At 34.7% G+C, this 21485-nt stretch overlaps 1 protein-coding gene across 1 annotated transcript in view; it reads right to left on the reverse strand.

Annotated features, from left to right (window-relative positions):
* LOC124088921 (NXPE family member 1-like) overlaps positions 1-21485 on the reverse strand; it is a 240957-nt gene that overhangs the window by 23485 nt on the left and 195987 nt on the right. Inside the window, exon 3 of the mRNA XM_058577119.1 lies at positions 17921-18026. Coding sequence (XP_058433102.1) covers positions 17921-18016 — 96 coding nt within the window. The 5' untranslated portion in view covers positions 18017-18026. The remainder of the gene's footprint in view (positions 1-17920; positions 18027-21485) is intronic.

Genomic DNA, 21485 nt, shown 5'->3' on the forward strand with positions numbered 1-21485 from the left:
ATTACTCCACTTTTAATAAGATGAAAGACTTTCATGTTTTTTATGATACTATAATACTATAATTGAAACCCAACTGAAAATTTTTCTACTCTTTGTATATAAATTACACATGATAGAATCTTAACACTTAGTAACCTTGTTTTAGCAAAGACACAGACACAAAGCAATATTAAACTTTTTCCATTCACCAATTTATGAAAACACACATAATGTTTAAATATATTACCTTATGGAACTTAATAAGTAAAGAGTACTTGATTTCATATTTAGTGGCTGATATTTTAACACTTTAGCTTTGTAAATTAATCAGATGTCTGTAAAAACCAAGATCTTAGACAAGTGTAGTAAACAGAACTAGCCATCTCTTTCTTGTTGAAGAAAAATCCTTCTACAGGATACCATGATGGTCCCATTGATATACTTAATAACTTGTCTTTAAAAAGCCATTGGCTACATTTTTGTATTGTATCAACATATGCCCTAATTGTTCTTGGTCTCACTGGGGTGCCTCCTTCCTCTAACAATTTCTCTTGCTCGGAGGCAAACAAATTCAAACCTTGAGTCACCCATTTTCCCCAGTTTGCCTGAGAAAGTTCTAGGAACAGGCAACTTGAAATAAAAACAAAATAAATCAAAACAATAACACATTGTTTTTTGAAATGTTCACCCATTCTTTCTCTCTTCCTCAGGGGTGAGAAATTTCACTTACCTCTAAGCTTCAGAAGTTCCCCGCACGGGACGCCAAATGCCAATGTCTGGCTGGGCACAAAATCACGAGCCACCACACAGCTTGTAGATTCAAACAGCAACTCTTTATTCCCGAACTCACACTAGCCATCTACAATCACGTTCTGGGGAAATCCATGTTCTCTGCCCAAATCCACGTTCTCTGCCCAAATTCACCTCCACTGGGCTTCTATCTCCAAAATATATTGTCTAAATCCCGTGAGAACTCAAGGGGAACTCAGGCAGCAGGATACGCCCTATTCCCAGCAGGAATAATCTTAAACCTTAAACCTGGAACCTAAACCGGGAACGCCCTAAACACGATTATCTTAAAACCGGGAACACCCTAATCTGCCTTGGTCCTTGAGCAAGGTCACTTACATTCAATGTCACTGCAACATGTCAGCAACATGGGGTACGCTGGCAAGGAAATTGTCATACCTACTTGGCTAATGGCTCCCAGCATGATTGGGTCCCCTAAATTCCCTCTCATTCAACCATTATATTTGCAAGGTTTACATCCTTGGGTTGAATCAACTGAAAATCAAAAACATTTAAAACAAAAATCATACTAAATTTGTACACTGTTTTCCTTGCCTTTATTCTTGTCATCATTTATGGTACAATATAACAACTATTTATAAACATTTCCATTGCATTTTTAGTCTGTGTAATCTAGAGTTCATTTAAAGTATATGGGAGTATGTTCACAGGTTATACACGAAGCCTGCACCTTATATATAAGACACTTGAACATCTATGAATTTCAGTATTTACAGGAAGTCCTAGAATCAATCCCCCTTAAAAATCAAGGAACAACTATGTGTGTGTGTGTGTGTGTGTGTGTGTGTGTGTGTGTGTATATATATATATATATATATATAGGTTCTGTATTTCTGGAGAACCCTAATACCTTTTTCATTTGCTTAGTATTTTCTAATCTCTCATCTTATTCAGAATTCAGCCCGGAGGACAAAAAACTATTTATTGGAAATCCTTTAAAAATGAATTATTTTCTCAATATATGCCAAAATTGCACTTGAGTTTTTCATTCATCTTCTCATTTAATTCTTATAAACTTGGAAAGTTATAGAGCATTATTCCAATTAGAGTATGGAGATAGGGAGACTAGACAAAGTAAAATAATCTTATGCTTGTGTTCTGTTTTCCTGTATCTAATTTGAAAAGAAGATGGTACACATTTATTGATTTTTGTACCTGAACCAACCTTACATATCTGGAATGAAACCCACTTGATCATGGTGCACTATCTTTTCAACGTGTTTTTGTATGCAATTGCCAGTATTTTATTGAGAATTCTTGCATCTATGTTCATAAAGGATATTGGTCTGATGTTTTCTTTCCTTGATGTATCTTTGTCTGGATTTGGTATCAGGGTAATACTAGCTTCATAGAATGTGTTTGGAAGAGATCTTCTTTTCTATTTTATGGAATGATTTGAAGAGGATTGGCTGAAAACTCCAACATATCAGGTTAGAACTGACTTCTTTAATGAGACTCCTAAAGCACAAGAAGTAAAATCAGTAATCAATAAATGGGATGGCATCCACCTCAAAAGCTTCTTCACAGTAAAGGAAACAATCAAGAGTTTGAAGAGAGAGCCTATAGCATGGGAGAAAAACGTTGCCACCAGTACATTAGATAGAATATTATTTTCAAGGATACATGAAGAACTAAAAAAAAAACTTACCCCCCGCCAAAAAAAGAGAGAAAAAAGCCAATCAAAAAATGGGCAAAGGAACTGAACGAACACTTTACAGAAAAAGAAATACAAATGGTCAACAAATATATGAAAAAAAATGTTCCACTTCTGGCAATTAAGAAATGCAAATTAAAACTACACTGAAATTTTATCTTATTTCAGGCAGAATGGCAACAATCAAGAATACAAATAACAATAAATGTTGGCAGGGATGTGGGGTGAAAGGTATACCATACATTCCTGGTTGGACTGCAAATTATTGTGACCATTTTGAAAAGCAGTATGGAGATTTCTCAAAAAACTTGGAATGGAACCACCATTTGACCTAGTTATACAACTCCTCAGTATATATCCTAAGGAGTTAAAATCACCATACTACAGTGATGAAGCCACATCAGCATTTACAGCATCCTAATTCACAACTACTAAGCTAAGGAGCCAACCTAGGTACCCTTCAACAGATGAATGGATAAAGAAAATGTGGTATATATACACAATGGAGTATTACTCAGCCATAAAGGAGAAGGAAATTATGACATTTGCCAGTAAATGGATTGAACTGGCAATCTGCTAAGTGGAATAAGCCAGTCCCCCCAGACCAAAGTTTGAATGTTCTCTCTGATATGTGGAAGCTAATCCACAATAAGGGGGTGGAGGCAAATAGAAATTCAGTATATTTTTGTTTATCTAATATTCAAAGAGCAATAAAGGAAAGGAAAAGGCATAGGAAAATGAAAGTAGAATGAATCTGAAATAATTTTTCTATGTTCATATGTAAAAACATCACAGCAAATCCCACCCAAGTGTCCATCTACCAGAATGAGATCCTAACTAGAATAAGATATATTTCATGCTTATATAGTTATATCAAAATGGATTCTACTGTCTTGTATAACTAAAAAGAACCAAAATAATGCCCCACAAAATGGAGGTAATCATTGAAGGATTACCTCCATTTTGTGGGGCATTATATTAATAAAGTAAGCCAGACATAAAAAAGACAAGTACCACATGTCCTGTCATATGCGGAAGCAAAAAATGAAAAAACAAAAGTTGACCTGACTGTGGAATAGTGGTTAATGGAAACAGAGAGGGGTAGATAAATGGAGGTTGGACTTGATCAGTATACTCTGTGTGCACATGTGGAATTATTGCACTTAACTCTTTAGTATATACAATTAATTCTTGTTTGTCAATAGTAGACTAACTATTTTAAAAATATTTTCTAATTGTGCTTACATGAGGTATTCAGGTGTTTAACATATAATGAATAAACCAAAATATTGTGCTTTCTGTGATCACCAAAAGTATCAGCATGCTTACTGAATAAAGAACAGATTGAATTAGAAAAGAAAGAAAAGGAAGAAAGGAAGGAAGGGAGGATATAGAGTGGTTATGGGTACTAGCAGAATAAAATGACCCTTAAAGCCAGGATGTTCATTAAAGAGTGTGGAGATTTCATTATTTGAAAGCAACTCTGTTGGTAACAGCCCTGCTTCCCACTGAAAGTGGAATGAATGTGGAATGAATCTGAAATAATTTTTCTATGTATATATGTAAAAACATCACAGTGAATCCCACCCAAGTGTATATCTTCACACTCATGCTGAAACAACTGATACTCAATACCTGTATGCAGCCATCCTAGTTCATCATGGTCTGTGAGCTTCTTTGTCCTTGATTATTACTAACAAACTTCTAAGCATTTTGATTTAAATTATTGTTAAGGGAAATATATAAATTAGATATGTGACCTTGGAGAATCTCCTAATTCCACATAATACTATTGTTCACAATCTTCTACATAAAAGTTTTTATAATACTATTAAAAAAAAAACAATGTGGATTCTTCACTGTCAGATTGAACTACACAGCACTTACATGATCCTTTCCTGGGCACCATTCTCAGAATAGACTTGGCTTAAATTCTAACCTCAGTTAAATAGTATATGACTATATCTAAGGGATTTTGGGGGAGCTGTTTAATAAAGATAAAATCAAGAATGTTCATTAATTCCAAGGACTACAGTAACATTTTCCAAAGAGTATTCCATGGAAACCTGGACGCACTGAATGCTATGCTCTGTGGACAAAGGAATTCACTGTAAAATAAGATCAGAAACATTCTGCACCCTAACTTTCTAGTTTTGAGAAATATATTAATTACTATATTAATGGTTCTGAGAATATTTGCAGATGAACTTGTTTCATTTTTCGTAACCAATCATTTTCCATATTGATTTACTAAAAACTGCCTTATTCTTCCAAGGTACATATTAATCACAATTCACTGACTTACTAAACTTATTTAATTGTGAAAATAATTAAATTTTTTAATTTAATTACCAATTAAATTAAATTACCAATTTTAGAATATTTCTATCATCCCCCAAAGATCCCTCATACCCATACGCAGTCACTTCTTGTTTCCACCTCCAGCCCTAGGCAACCGTTAATCTGCTTTTTGTCTCTAGACCTATTCTGTTTATTTTATATAAAGGTAACCATTTAAAATTGGCCTTTTGTGTCTTGACTTTTTTCACTTAGCACATTTTTGAGGGTTTATCCATGTGGCATCATGAATCAGTATTTTATTCCTATTTATTTCTAGATATTATTCCGCTAGGAAGATATACCATATTTTATTTATTTATTAGTCAATAGGCATTCAGGTTGTTTCCACATGTTGGCAACTCTGAATAATGCTGCTATAAATATTTATGTACAAATTTTTGTGTGTTCATAAGTTTTCACATCTCTATGCCTAGGAGTGGAACTGCTTTGTTTATAACGATATTTAGCCTTTTGAGAAACTGCCAAGTTGTCCTCCAAAGTGGCTGTTCCATTTTACAGAAGCTCTATTCCATGTATGACACGCTGAGAGGATAGGGCCCTAATTAGTCCCCAAATCAACTTTCTTTATGAGGAAGAAAAAAAAAAGCCCAAGAAGAACTAAGCATAAATGGGCCACTGTCCCTGTCTTGAGTTTTGGAACAGCATCAGAGGTTTAGCTCAGGTTAAAAGGCAGGACATAAACACAGTATGTTGCAAAGGTCTTCCCAAGAGAAGTGTCTTTACTTAGAACATAATGAGGGGAGTTTGATCCTAAAGAAAATCTCAAAAATAATAGAGATAATGATTTAAGTAATCAGAGGTGATTGGTAGCTCCTTAAGAGCAACAATCAAAACCACAGGCCAACAGTTTACCAGAGGAAATCATTCAGACATCTAAGCAGGGCCCTCTGGTATTGGAACAATCCTCAAATGCCTGTTGCAAAGGGGAGCCCATGCAAAAGGGCTTGTATTTAATTGGATTAGACTGTGGAGTAATTTATGTCCCAGAACACTGAAGGGAACAGTGAAGCAACCAGTCAGCAATTAATGGAGGCTAACATTAATTGCTGAGTGTCATACCCATAGTCAGACAGCTTAATAAATAAGGGAAAGCAATGGTCAAAGAGAAACATTATAAAACCACTGTTATTTCAAGATGATTGTATATGTGCCAAAGGCTACACCTGAGAAACAACATGAGATACTCTATACAGAAGTGGGGTTTACAAAATCATCTGGTCAAATCTATTAAAAAAAAAAACATTAAACTTTACATGGTGGAAACTGGTGCATAAGTTGCCTAATTGTTTTCTGAAATATCCAGTTTTCAAAAAAAAAATGATCAGACATGCAAAGACACAAGAAAGTGTGATCCACAAACATGAAAAAAAGCAGGCAATAGAAACTTCCTTTAAGAAGGCCAACGTATCAGCCCAGATCCACCCACACCAGCCTCTGTGGTGCCCAGGTGCACAGCAGCCCGGGCCCACTCCTTACCTGGTGGGGCACACACTCACCAGATCCTAGCCTCTGGTGCAGGTCCACCCCTTCAGACCAGTGCACTACCTCGAGAGCCAAGATCCAGCCCAGACAGCTCATAACAGCCCACTCGGGAATCCAAGATTTCAGTAGGTCTGGTTCACCCCTCCACCAGCAGGGCAGACAGTGCCAGAGCCTAGCCTTTGGGGCAAGACTGCCCCTTCCTACCAGTGGACTACCACCAGAGGTCAAGTCCAGCAGCTCAGATTCACCCACTCCAACTTACTTAGGTCCAAAAGACACAGGATGCAATAGCATCCATTAAGGGACACCAGCAGGGTCTGGAAGGCCAACATCAAGGTGAGGTACAGACAATCTTCACAGGTACTACAAGAATATAGGGAAGAAACTGTGACATCTCAGATACATACTGCAAGAAAGGAATACACATAGACAACATGAAAAAACAAGGGAGAAAAGTGTCCCAAACAAACCAGTACACTGTAATAACAGAACCTAAAGACAGTGAAGTTGATGAAATGTCAGAGAAAAAGTTCAGAAGGTTTATAATTAAAATGATCTGTGAATTAAAGAATGACCAAAATGAGCAAATACAGGCCAAAATTGAACATTCCAATAATGAGATAAGAGAGAAAATACAGGTAACAAAAGATTACTTCAAGAGAGAAATAATCTAAAAAAGAAGTCAGAAACCCTTGAAATGAAGTACAATAAATAAAATAAAAAACTCAATAGAAAGCATAAGCAACAGACTAGATCCCTTGGAAGGAAGAACATCAGATAATGAGGATGAAGTATACTATCTGGAAAATAAAGTTGATCACACAGTGAAGATAGTTAGAAAACATGCACAGAACGTCCAAGAATTATGGGACAGAATCTAAAAAACCAAATCTAAGAGTTGTTGGGATAGAGGAAGGCAGAGAGTTTCAGACCAAAGGAATGCACAATCTCTTCAATGAGATAATATCAGAAAATTTCCCAAGCATGAAGAATAAATTGGAAAATCAAATAAAAGAGGCTTACAGGACACCAAATGTACAAAATTACAGATCTACACCAAGGCACATTATAATGAAAATTATAGCATACAGAATAAGGATAGAATCTTAAAAGCTGCAAGAGAGAGGAATCAATAGGGGGACACCAATTTGTATCTCAGCAGATTTTTCAACCCAGACCCTCAAAGCCAGGAGTTTGTGGAACAACATATACCAAGCTCTAAAAGAAAATGGATGCCAACCAAGAATCTTATATCTAGCAAAACTGAGCTTTAGGTTAGATGATGAAATAAAAACCTTCCATGATAAACAAAAGTTAAAAGAAATTACAACGAGAAAGCCTGCACTCCAGAACATCCTCAGCAAAATATTCCAAGGAGAGGAAATAAAAAACAATGATGAAAATCAGCAGAGGGAGGGATTACACTAAAGGAAAATATAATCAGAGGAGAAACCAAGTCACATCAAATACCAAAAATAAACAAAAATGGCTGGGAATACAAATCATGTCTTAATATAACCCTCAATGTTAATAGCCTAAACTCATGAATCAAAAAAACATATAATAGCAGATAGGATTTAAAAAAGACCCAAAAGTATGCTGCCTTCAAGAGAGACATCTCATAGAAAAAGACATTCATAAACTGAAGGTGAAGGGTTGGGGAAAATCATACCACTCACATGGACTGCAGAAGCAAGAAGGGGTTTCCACCTCATATCAAATAAAGTAGACAAACTAAAGCCTGTCAAAAAGGATAAAGAAGGACACTACATACTGGTCAAGGGAACCATACACCAACAAGACTAAACAACCATAAATATATATGCCCCAAACAATGGAGCAGCTATGTTCATCAAACAAACTCTTCTCAAGTTCAAGTGTCAAATAGACCACAATACAATAATTTTGGGTGACTTTAACACACCTCTTTCATCACTAGAGAGATCTTCCAAACAAAAGCTGAACAAAGAAACTATAGAATTCAATAATACAATCAATAACTTAGACTTAACTGACATATATTAAATATTATAACCTTCAAGGACAGAATAGACTATTTTTCATCAGTACATGGATCCATCTCTAAAATAGACCATATACTATTCCACAAATCAACTATTAGCAAATGTAAAGAAGTAGAGATACTACCCTGCATTCTATCAGATTATAATGGAATAAAATTAAAAATCAATTATAAAATAAGAAATAAAATCCACTCCAACACCTGGTGACTAAATAATATGCTACTGAATGAACAGTGGGTTACAGAAGATATCAAGGAGGAGATTAAAAAGTTTTTAGAAGTGAATGAGAACACAGATACAAGATATTGAAATCTCTGGGACACTACAAAAGCAGTTCTAAGAGGAAAGTCATTGCATGGAGTTCATTTCTTAAAAGAAGAAAAAGTCAACAACTAAATGACTTAACACTACATCTCAAAGCCCTAGAAAAAGAAGAACAAATCAACACCAAAAGCAACAAAAGACAGAAAATAATTAAAATCAGAGCTGAAATCAATGAAATTGAAACAAAAGAAACAATTGAAAAAATTGACATAACAAAAACCTGTTTTTTTAAAAATAAATAAAATTGACAGATCCTTAGCCATACTAATGAAGAGAATGAGAGGGAAAACTCAAAACACTAACATACTAATGAAAATGGAAATATCACAACAGACACTACAGAAATACAGAAGATAATTAGAAATTATTTTGAAAACTTTTTACTCCAATAAAATAGAAAATATCAAAGGCATCCACAAATTTCAGGACTCATATAATTTGCCCAAATTGTATATACATAATTTTAACAGACCAATTTCAAGTGATGAAATAGAAGATGCCATCAGAAACCTACCAACTAAAAAAAGCCCAGGACCAGATGAATACACAACTGAGTTCTATAAGACCTTTAAAGAGGAACTAATACCAATACTCTTCAATTTATTTCAGAAATAGAAAAAGAGGCAGCATTTCCAAACTCATTCTATGAGGCTAATATCACCCTGATTCCAAAACCAGTCAAAGACAGATCAAAAAAAGAAAACTTCAAACCAATATCTCTAATGAACATAGAAGCAAAAAATTCTCAATAAAATTCTGGTCAATCGAATATAAAAGCATATCAAAAAGACAGTGCACCATGATCAAGTGGCATTCATCTCAGGGATGCAAGATTGGTTCAACACATTGAAATCAATAAATGTAATTCATCACATCAATAGACTTAAAGATAAAAACCATATGATCATCTCAACAGATGCAGAAAAGCATTTGACAAAATACATCACCCCTTTCATGTTCAAAACACTAGAAAAATAGGGAAAACAGGAACATATCTCAACATCATAAAGGTTATCTATGCTAAGCCCCAGGCCAACATAATTCTAAATGGAGGGAAAATTAAAAGCATTCCCTCTAAAAACTGGAACAAGACAGGGTGCCCTCTTTCCCCATTTCTATTTAACTTAGTTTTTGAAATACTGGCCAGAGCAATTAGAAAGATGAAAGAAATAAAAGGGATATGGATAGGTAAAGAAGAACTCAAATTAGCACTATTTGCTGACAATATGATTCTATACCTAGAAGACCCCCCAAAAAAATCCAACAGAAAACTTCTAAAACTAGAAAGTGAATTCAGCTTGGGAGCAGGATACAAAATCAACACCCATAAATCAAAGAAATTTTTGCATATCAGTGATAAATTCTCTGAAATGTAATTGAGGAAAACTACCATTACAATGGCATCAAAAAATACTTGGGAATAAATGAAAGAGGCAAAATACCTCTACAATAAAAACTACAGAATGCTAAAGAAAGAAATTAAAGAAGACCTTAGAAGATGGAAAGATCTACCTTGTTCTTGGATAGGCAGAATTAATATTATCAAAATGACCATACTACTAAAAGCACTATACAGATTTAATGCAATTTCGATCAAAATCCCAATGGCCTTTCTTATAGAAAGAAAAAGCAGTCATGAAATTCATCTCAAAAAATAAGAGACCCAGAATAGCTAAAGCAATCCTTAGCAGGAAGAGTGAAGCAGGTGGCATCACTATACCAGACCTTAAACTATACTACAGAGCAATAGTAACAAAACAGCATGGTATTTGCACCAAAATAGACCTGTAGACAAATAGTACTGAATAGAGGACACAGAGACTAACCCACATAATTACAGTTATCTTATATTTGACAAAGGCACCAAAAATATACATTGGAGAAAAGATAGCCTCTTCAACAAATGATGCTGGAAAAAATGGAAATCCATTCTCAACAAAATTAAATTAAACCCCTATCTCTCACCATGCACAAAACTCAAAACTGGATCAAGGATCTAGGAATTAAACCAGAGACACTGCATCCATTAGAAGAAAAAGTAGGGCCAAATCTACATCATGTCACATTAGTCCCCAGCTTCCTTAATAAGACTCCTATAGTGCAAGAATTAAAACCACAAATCAAGAAATGGGATGAATTCAAACTAAAAAGCTTCTTCTCAGAAAAATAAACAATCAGTGAGGTGAATAGAGAGCCTACATCTTGGGAGCAAATTTTTACTACTTGCACATCAGATAGAGCACTAATCTCTAGGGTATATAAAGAACTCAAAAAGCTAAACACACACACACACACACACACACACACACACAACAATCAATAAATGGGCCAAGGAACTGAACAGACACTTCTTAGAAGAGGATATACAATCAATCAACAAATATATGAAAAAATGTTCAACATCTCTAGGAATTAGAGAAATGCAAATCAAAACTATTTAAAATTTCATCTCACTCCAGTCAGAATGGCAGCAAACAGCAATAAGTTTTGCCGGCAATGTGGGGAGAAAGGCACACTCATACATTGCTGGTGGGACTGCAAATTGGTGCTGCCAATATGGAAAGCAGTATAGAGACTCCTTGGAAAACTGGGGATGGATCTACCATTTGACCCAGCTATCCCACTCCTTTGTCTATACCCAAAGGAATTAAAAATAGCATACTACAGAGACACAGCCATGTCAATGTTTATAGCAGCAAAATTCACAATAGCTAAACGTGGAACTAACCTAAATGTCCTTCAGTAGATGAATGGATAAAGAAAATGTGGTATATACACAATGGAATAGTATTCAGCATTAAAAGAGAATAAACTCATGGCATTTGCAGGTAAATGGATGGAGCTGAAGAATACAATGCTAAGTGAAATTATCCAATCCCCAAAACCAAATGCTGAATGATTTCTCTGATTGAAGGATGCTGATTCATAATATGCTGCAGAGGGCCATATGGGAGCATTAATTGACCTCTAGATAAAGCAAAGAGGAAAAAGAGAGAGAGGAAAAGGGAAGGGACATGGGGGAGGAAAGACGTTGGAATTCAATGGTCATCATTACCCTATGTACATGTATGATGACATGAAGTATGTGAGTCTACATTGTGCACAACCAGAGAAATGAAAAATTGTAGTCTGTATGTGTAATATGAATTCTAACAATTCAAAAGGTATCAAGAATATACAATGGGAAATACATTATGTTGTCATATATATCAAATTAAATTTTTTAAAGAAATATTTAAAATGCCAAAAATATAAGTTAAAAATAAAAAGAAAATTACAGGCCAATATTCCTAATAAACATAACTGCAAATATCCTTAACATAAAATAACAAACTGAATTCAGCAGGATCACTAAGAACTAGTGGGATCACTTCCAGTGATTCAAGGATGATTCTGCAGGTAAATCTATAAATGTGATTAACACAATGAAGGGCAAAAACCACATGACCATCTCCTTAGATGCAGAAAAATCTATTAAGATCTTTGTGTATGTTGAGGATTGAACATAGGGGTGCTACCATTAAGATGCATTTCTATTCTTTTTTTATTTTTAGATTGTGTCTTGCTATGTGGCTGAGGCTTGCCTCCAACTTGAAATCCTTCTTCCTCCATCTCCTGCTTTTTTGGAATTAACATCTTTTCAAGACAAAACTCTCAATGAGTTTGGAATAGAAACAATGTACCTCATCACAATAAAGGCTATATATGACAAGTCCACAGCTAACACACTCTATACTCAATAGTGAAAATTTTTCCTCTAACATCAGGGAACACTTTTACCACTTCTGGTCAACATGGTACTGGAAGGTATAGTCACAGCATCAGGCAAGAGAGAGACACACAAGATATCCAAGTTAGAAGGGAGAAAGTTACGTCATTCTTGTTTGCAATGACATAATCTTTTAAATAGAAAATCTTAAAGATTCTATCAAAAAAAACTTTTTAAACAAGTATAGTAGGTTACAGGATACAAAATCAGCACACAGAAATAAGTAATATTTCTGTATCTAACAATTAATTTTCTGAAAAAAATCAAGAAAATATCTCATTTACAGTAGCTGCCCTCCCAAAAAAAGATAAGATAAAAATATTTAGAAATAAATTTAACCAAGGATGTGAAAGACCTGTACACTGAGAGTTACTAAACATTGATGAAGAAACTGAGGAAGGCACAAAAAAATGAAAAGATACTCTATGATCATGGATTGGAAGAATTAATAGTGTTAAAACATCCATACTATCCAAAGCAATCTACAGATTCAATGCAAATTCTATCAAAATACAAATGATATTTTTCATAGAAATAGAAAAATTAATCCTAAAATTTACATGGACTCACAAGACCCTGAATAACCAAAGCTAGAGGTCACAGTACTTGATTTCAAAATACACTACAAAGGTCTACTAATCAAAACCATATGGTACTGTTGTAAAACAAATTCATTGACCAACAGAACACAGCAGAGAGCCCATAATTAAATACATGTATTTCCAGTCCTTTGACTTTTTAAAAAGGTATCAAGAATATACAATGGGAAAAAAACAGTTTCTTTAAAAATAGCTTTGGGACAAATGGATATCCATATGCAGAATAATGTAATTATACCCTTACATCACACTTTATACAGAAATCAACCCGAAAGGAATTACAAAGTTAAATGTAACACCTGAAACTGAAAAAACTACTAAAAGAAAACATAGGAGAAAAGCTCCTTAACATTGGTCTGGAGAATGATTTGTAGATACGAGTGCAAAATATGTTGGTCACAAATAAGTTAGGAGAAATAAGTTCAAGAATAAGTTCAAATATATTGTCTAACCTAGTGACAAAAAATAGCAATGCATTTGCATTCTTAAAAATTGCTGAGGCTGGAGATGTAGCTCAGGTATGGAATGCTTGCCTACCATGTATGAGGCTCTGGGTTTGTTCCAAGGTACCACCAATGCCCCTCTCCCCAAAATACCCCAACAAAACAAAACACAAGACAAAATTGCTTAGAGAGTAGATTTGAAATATCACCACCAGCACCAAATAATAATAATAATAATAATAATAATAATAATAATAATAATAATAATATAATATCCTAATGTTAATTAGCTTGATTTAGTTATTCCATAATGTATTCATATTTCAAATCATGCACAATACACATAATTTTCATTTGTCAAGTAAATATAGACTTGAAAATATAAAGAAAATGTTTAACATGCATGGGGCTTTTATGTAAAATATCATTATTTCTATTTCATCTTTTATACTTTAATTGAACATTCTATGTTATCCTTAGCGTTTTTTCAGATTGTTTTTTTCTAACATAGGAGATACTGAAAAACAGATTTATAGAATGTTTATTTTCTAATTATAAATAATACCAACGTATTATTAAGAATAAAAAGAATGTGAAAAGTGTACAAGAAATAAAATCAGCCCAAAATCATGCCAACCATTGATAATTACTATTAAAATTTTGGTGAACTTCTCATTCCTTGTATACCACTTGGCATGATAGCAAATAAATACTCATCATTAAATTTTGACTTTTAGGCAATGACATCAAAAATCTGTCAACCTTACGTCAAAGTCCTTTATTATTCCAGCCTACAGATATAGCTTAATATTTTACTCATTCTTATCTTTTTGGATATATATTGCTTACGGTTTTTATCATATATTTAATTCTATAAAGAATGACTCTTCTTACAAGTCATTCTTTGCAATTCAAGAAATTTACCAAGAATCTCAGAAATAAAATAACTAGTAAAATGTGGTGAACTTTGTTAAAGGATTTGATACATACCGGGAATTGTTAAAAATAAAATTGCTCCATTTTACATCCAGATCAGAAGTGCATGAGAATTCTAGTCTTACCATATTCTCACAACAGTAGATAGCTCCCTTTTAGAGACATTTGTCTTTGATGAAAGCTTAGCTTTTCCACTATCTAGCTACGCAGTTTTGGTCAAGTTCTTAACCTCTCTTGAATCAGTTTTATCATTTGAGTATCAGGTCATAAAAAATAAACACCTTTTTTGTAGATACTGTGAGGATGGATGGAATAACGTGAAGCATTAGGAAAGATACTGGCACATGCTAAATATTCATTATTACAGTCTCTATTACTTGAAAACTGAAGATTTTTTGGTTAAGAATAACTTGACATATAAATTAATAAAATAGTAGGATGAATAATTACTATTAATCATTTATCAGGATTTTTAATAAAGGCAGAGTAGTTTGTACTGGACCAATTCTCCTGTAGACACTAATAATAAACCCCAAACAAATATATATTTTAAAAATCAACTCTCTAAAAGCAGTGGAGAATGAACAAGCAGATAGAAATGAGAGGGCAGTTGATACCTGGAAGAATGGGCAGCACAGGACTTGCATTCTAAGTGCTGACTGAAGTTCTTTAGGCTGTAGGAAACTCAGAACCTCAGCACCAGAAGCAGGAAATATAGATAAATATAAAAGACTGTTTCTATTTCTTTAAAGTACTCATACTTATTTAATAAATTCAATTTAAAGACCCCAAATACAGCAGGAAAAGAAAAGCAGAGGGACCAAAAAAAAAAAAAAAAGAAGGACCAAGCAGAAACTAAATAACAAAGTGTTCAATCTAAATCCTCTCATTTTAATAAGTCCATTGGTATAGGTGGACTGCCTGCCTCACTAAAAGGCAGAAACAACAACAACAAAAATAGAGCCAACCATTTGCTGTCTACAAGGAACACTACTAATGTACAGGATACCTGTAGGTTGAACGTTATATGTCATATTTCATACAGACAGCGATTGACTATATAAGCATACAAAAACCCAATATTATTAGTTTTGGGGACAAAGAGTATCACTAGAAATAAAGATGACTGTTTCATCCTGATAGAAGAATCATTTTATCAAAAACCATAGCAATCATACATGTGTGTACACTTATACACACATGTACCTATAAATGAAGCAAACTTTGACAAATTAAAGGGGAAAATGGAAAAATCCACAGTCAAAATTAGAAATTTAATAATTGTCTCAGTAGTTGTTACATGAACTATATGATAAAAATGGGCAAGGATCCAGAGGATCTAAATAATGTTTTCATAGTAATGTATTTGAGCCATCACACCACATTATCAGATAATTATATATGATTGCAACTTTAAATAAAAATAATAAATGATTTTTAGAATGATAGAATTATTTTCTGTGCTCAAAATTTTTGGTAGAAATAAAATAAGCAAAGTCTGATTTAAGAGGAAAGACTAAGCACATATTGAGGTCTCAATATTTTGCCATAAAAATCCTATAAAACACAGAAAAGAACTTCACAAATCTATTTCTGGGGAAACAGAAATTCCTTAAATGAACCAAAACTAATGGAAAATCTCCAGAAAAATGAGATTAAATCAAGATGAGATTAAATTAAGAAAGGAAATCATAGCTCCAAACCAGATAAGTGTTCTGGAAAAGATGGAAGCCATAATACAAATATACTTTCCATCCTCAAAGAGATGCTGGTGGCATTAATGAATCAAGTAGAGATCCTGGAAAGTTGAAATTTTATTGTTCAATATGCAACAGTCAATTGTGCTCCTCTACACCATCAATAAGCAATTAGAAACTCTCATTTTAAAAAGAACAGCCTATACAAACAAAATATTACAGCAACATGTAATTATAAGGTACATAGGAATAAATCTAACGGAAAATGTTCAAGACCTGTAGGCAGAAACTATAAGATTTACTGAAAGATTTGAAGAAGATGTAAATAAATATATATCCAATGTTGCTCAACAGAAAAATATAAATGTCAGTTTTTCCAACTGGACTTATGTAAGTTGAGGTCATGCTTATAGAACTTAACCAGGGTTTTTTTTTTTTTTTTCAGATTTGATAGGCTGACTCCAAAATGTGCAAGGAAGAGTGAAGAGCTACGATGGGGCCAAATCTTCTGAAGTGAAACAAACAATGGCAATGTGACCTGCAAGCTTTCAAGAATAATTTTGAAGCTCTGTCAGTAGTAACAAAGTAGTGTTGGCACAAGGAAGACAAAGTGGTCAATGGAACAGAACAAGAGCCCCAAAAGGGACCTTCACTTGGTTGACCTTTTGAGATATGAGGTGGCATGCCCTAGAAAGAAAGGACTACATTAAACAAAAGGAGGTGGCTATCTATATGGAAATAAAAGAACAACAGAAAGAAACAAAAACAAAATAAAGCACATGCATTGAAAGGTTAAATGTCAAAAGTAAGATTTTTTATTAGAACTTCATAATTATACATAGTAGTTGGGTTCACTTGGACAAATCACACATGCAAGGAATTTGATTTCTATTCCCAGCCCCCCTTTCCTTCCTCCCCGCTCCCTCCCGCTAATCTCCGTCGGCTACTCAACTAAATTTTCTTTCTTCTACATATACATAAAAGTGAATTTCCCTTTGGCACCTCTATATAAGAATCTAAAATGATTTTATTAAATTCATTCCATTTATCTTCCTCTTTCCCTTCCTTTCTCACTCTTGACCTCCTTCTTCTACTCCAGTGATTTTCTCTGTGTCTTTCTGGTATCCCATCTCCTCCCAAACCATCTTCAATCCTGTGCTTTGCTCTAGCTTTCACATATGAGAGAAAACATTCCACCTTGATTTTCTAAGTCTGGCCTGTTTCACTTAGCATGATTTTTCTCTATTTCCATCGATTTACTGACAATTTCCTTGTTCCAATACTACACAATGGCAAATACCATTATTTCATTCTTCTTTATGGCTGAGTAAGACTCCATTATGTCTATGTACATGTTTTCTTAGTCCATTCATCTACTGATGAACATCTGGGTTAATTCCAAAATTTGACTATTGCGAACAATGCTGCTATAAACATTGAGGTGATTGTATTTCTATGATATGCTGATTTTAGATTTTCAAAAGCAACATTTAAAATTTCAGTAGATTATTTAGACAAGTAATCTAATGTTGGAGTGTGGAAATATTTCTCTTCACAGTAAGAAGGCAGATAAACTTTACTATATGAAAATAAACATATTTTGTTCTTCAGATGTTTTGTAAAAGAAGGTGAAAAAACAGGGTCTGTGTGTAAACACACACAGTGTTACCCTCTCAAATGCTGCTTAATGCTTTTCAGTCACTCTGCTTCTTAAAAAGTGTGCACGCCTTTGAAACTCCCCTACTACGTTTTATAGGTCTTGAAGTTTGGACTTTCCTAGAACAGGTGAGGTATCAAGTAAAAATATACTTTTTGCAAACACAGAAAGAAAGCAATTCCTACCTTTGTGTACTTTTGGAGAACTGTAAAAGTGATCAAGAAGGCTAATATAAGCAGCAGTAGCCACAGTAACTTCTGATTGGTCACAGTTGTTTTCATGATCAGGACCCTACAAGAGACAACAAAACAAACACACAATGCAACAAAACAGAAAGAAAAACATGGAAACACCCGAAGTTCTTGTGCCTCCTCGGATGAGTTCTCCCAGAGGTAAACCTTGGCCCTCCCAGCTGCCCTTGGTCTCCCCCAGCAGCTGTTCATGGTGATCAGCTTGTACTTTGCCCAGGAAAGTTATTCCACACAGCCCACCATGGACTCTAAGGAACTGAGCAGCTAAGCACCTACAGGGTGCAGGGATGCTCATGGTTAAGGTGAATCCTCCAGCGTATGTCATCTCAAGTGCCTCCTATTCTCTTCCTTAAACATCATGAGCAGACAAAAGCTTGAGTAAATACTGACCCTGAGATTAATATTAACTCAGTGACCTGCTTATATAAATTGATCATTCAGCCTCCTCAATCCCTGTCTGTAAATTTGTTCCTTTTTGTTGTCTTACTCCGAGACTTTCTGGCACCCATTAACCTTGAAAATAATTATTTTAAAACTCATGTTTATTACTTCCTTTTAAAATTATTTTAGGCTTTATCAGTGTTTCTCTTCAATTTATATAATTTGTCTTTGATCTGGAATTCAACTTGTGATTTAAAATCAGATTGCTTTGGCTGAGGGCATCGCTCAGTGGTAGAGTGCCTGTCTAACATGCTCAAGGCCTTGGGTTTGATCCTTGGCATCATAATAAGTAAATAAATAAAATCCAGTTGCTTGAATGATGCCTTTCTAAAATGTTTTATCCCTGAAAATTTATTTCCCCTCCTAGAAGCAACTCCTACCCTGTACTCTCAGTTTACACATAGACGTTAGAAGTTTCTGCACTCAAGAATAAATGTCACCACTCTCTCTCACCTGCTCCACTTAGAAAATGTTTTCTTACCTTTAGTTGTAAAGACTTCTTCAATCCTACACCTAGGAACTCCTGTGAGCAGGGTGTGGAGGTTTTCTCCTGAAGCCCCAGTGTGTTACTGAGGCACCTCTTCTTTGTAACAAAATAAATCACAAGTTGTAGACTGGATACTTATTTTAAAAATATTTTTTAGTTGTAGTTGGACACAATATCTTTATTTTATTTATTCATTTTTATGTGGTGCTGAGGATCAAACTCAGTGCCTCACACCAGCTAGGTGAGTGCTCTACTGCTGAGCCACATCCCCAGCCCCTGGGTACTTTTTGCTTGGACTTGCAACCTTCTGTGTAATTCAGCTTCAAATTGTCAGGCAACTCCACCTTAAGGAGGGGCCTGGATCACAAAGGTTAATCATCACTTCAAGGCGAACAGGCAAGAGAAATAAATGCTCTGAAAAGTAGGTGAAATGATTTCAATGTCTTAAGACTTTAGGAGTCTAATTCTAGTAAGGACATGATAAATACCTGAGAAGACAAAAAGAAATGTAGCCAGAAGTTCAAGTGATTGAGAGTAAACAGTCATCCATGGAGAACTGAACTTCCTATTTTCCATGTGAACCTTGTTATGAAGGCCCCATTGCCTTGTTTTGAAGACCCGGTTGGGTATTATCTTATGTTCAATAAAATTTGCTGAATTGAACTGAAAGTACCTCAAATACAATACAGGCAAGACATCTCAGAGTGAGTACATTTGTGAATTCTAATTTGGAAGACCAGGGTGATATCTATACAGGAATTCTGAAGTCTGGTCTTTCAAGATGAATCCAAGTCGTATAGACTAAAAACTGTGTCAAGCCCTCATGTGTGATGCTAGGTTCTAAAAGGACTCTGTGCTTGAAAAGAAATGGCTCCCAGATATTCCAGGCCAAGACTTAAAACACTTTAGCATTTCAGCAATTAAACTAGAACAATTTGGAAAAACAAAGCAGATGTCCTTAGGATAAAAAGGAGATTGTGTTAGGTCAAACAGAGCCAGTCTTTTGTATTCATTGGTTCTGCAACTGAGAATTCAACCAACCAAGATGGAAAAGTTTTGAAACAGGACACTGCATATGTACTGGACATGTACAGACTTTTATCATTAGTCCTAAAACAGTACAGCATAAAAACTATTTATAAAAAATACTGCAACACTTGGTGCAACCACTAAACATTTTTTCTTAAAAGAGACATAAATGATAAAATAATAATGAATATTAAATAAAATAACTTTTAAAAGTTCAATTAACCCAACATAAGGGAAAGGAAGGAAGGGAGGGAGGAAGGAGAAAACAGCTCTCAGGATAGCAGATTTAAATCCAAAGACAGAAATAGTGACCTGATATATGAATGTTCTGATCCAGAGATAGACAAACTTTTTCTGTAAAGAGGCAGATAATAAATCTTTCAGGAGAATGAAATTATAAATAAAAAATAAAAATGGGTATATTAAAATGAAACAGAAGGGGTACAGTGAGAAAGCTAGACCAAGCTGCTCCCTGCACCACAGGCTGGGAAGGTCAGGCATGGTCTCAATCCTGCAGATCCCAGACCCAGGGCTTGAAGCCCCACGAACCTCCCCTCTCCTCACCTGGATGACCGATGGCCACAGCTGTACAGCCCAGATCCTGCTGGCTGCTGGATGTCTGGATGCAACCCTGTCCCACCCAGGCAAAGTCAAGGGAGGACATGGCACATTTGGGTGTCAGCGGCATAACTTGGGAAGAGACTTAGTGACGACCAGAGAACTATGAGGGCAGTTGGGGATTTGTTTGTTGTTTGGTTTGGTTTTTAAACTTGTAATTTATGGAGTATTTACCATAGATAATAGCAAATAGTCCAAAATTTCCAACAATGGAGGACTGAATACATTAAAGTATAGCATATGTTGAAATTTATACAACTATGAAAACATGAAAAATCATATTTTCAAAGAACATTGACTTGTAAGGCAAAGTAGAATATTTTTAAATTTTTTCTTTTTATTTTCTCATTTCCAATATTTTCTGTTCTTTTTATTAGTGCATTTTAATTATACATAATTATAGAATTCATTACTACATATTAGTACATGCAAGTAATATAACAATATAATTTGGTCAGTTCCAATCCTCAGTACATTTCCTGTTCCTCCCCTCTTCCCTCCCCTAGTCCTTTTTATCTTTGCTCTCTGCCTTCCTTCAATTTTTATGAGACCCACCTCTCTTTCTTTTTCTTTCTAACTTCCACATATGAGAGAAAATATATGTGCCTTGACTTTCTGAGTTTGGCTTATTTCATTTAGCATAATGCTCTCCAATCCCAATTATTTTCCTGCAAATGATATGATTTAATTCTTCTTTGTGGCTGAATAAAATTGCATTGTATATATGTACCATACATTACCCATTTACCTGTTGGTGGACACCCAGGCTATTTCCATAATTTGGTTATTATGAATTGTGCTGCTATGAACATAGGTATGCATATATTGCTTAGTATGTGACTTTAATTTTTTAGGATAAATGCCAAGCAGTGGCATAGCTGAGTCATGTGGTGATTAAATTCCTAGTCTTTTGAGGATGTTCCT

The sequence above is a fragment of the Marmota monax genome, unplaced genomic scaffold, assembly GCF_021218885.2.
Source record: "Marmota monax isolate L192 unplaced genomic scaffold, Marmota_monax_Labrador192_F-V1.1 WCK01_AAM20220418_F8-fsc00081, whole genome shotgun sequence".
NCBI lineage: Eukaryota > Metazoa > Chordata > Mammalia > Rodentia > Sciuridae > Marmota > Marmota monax.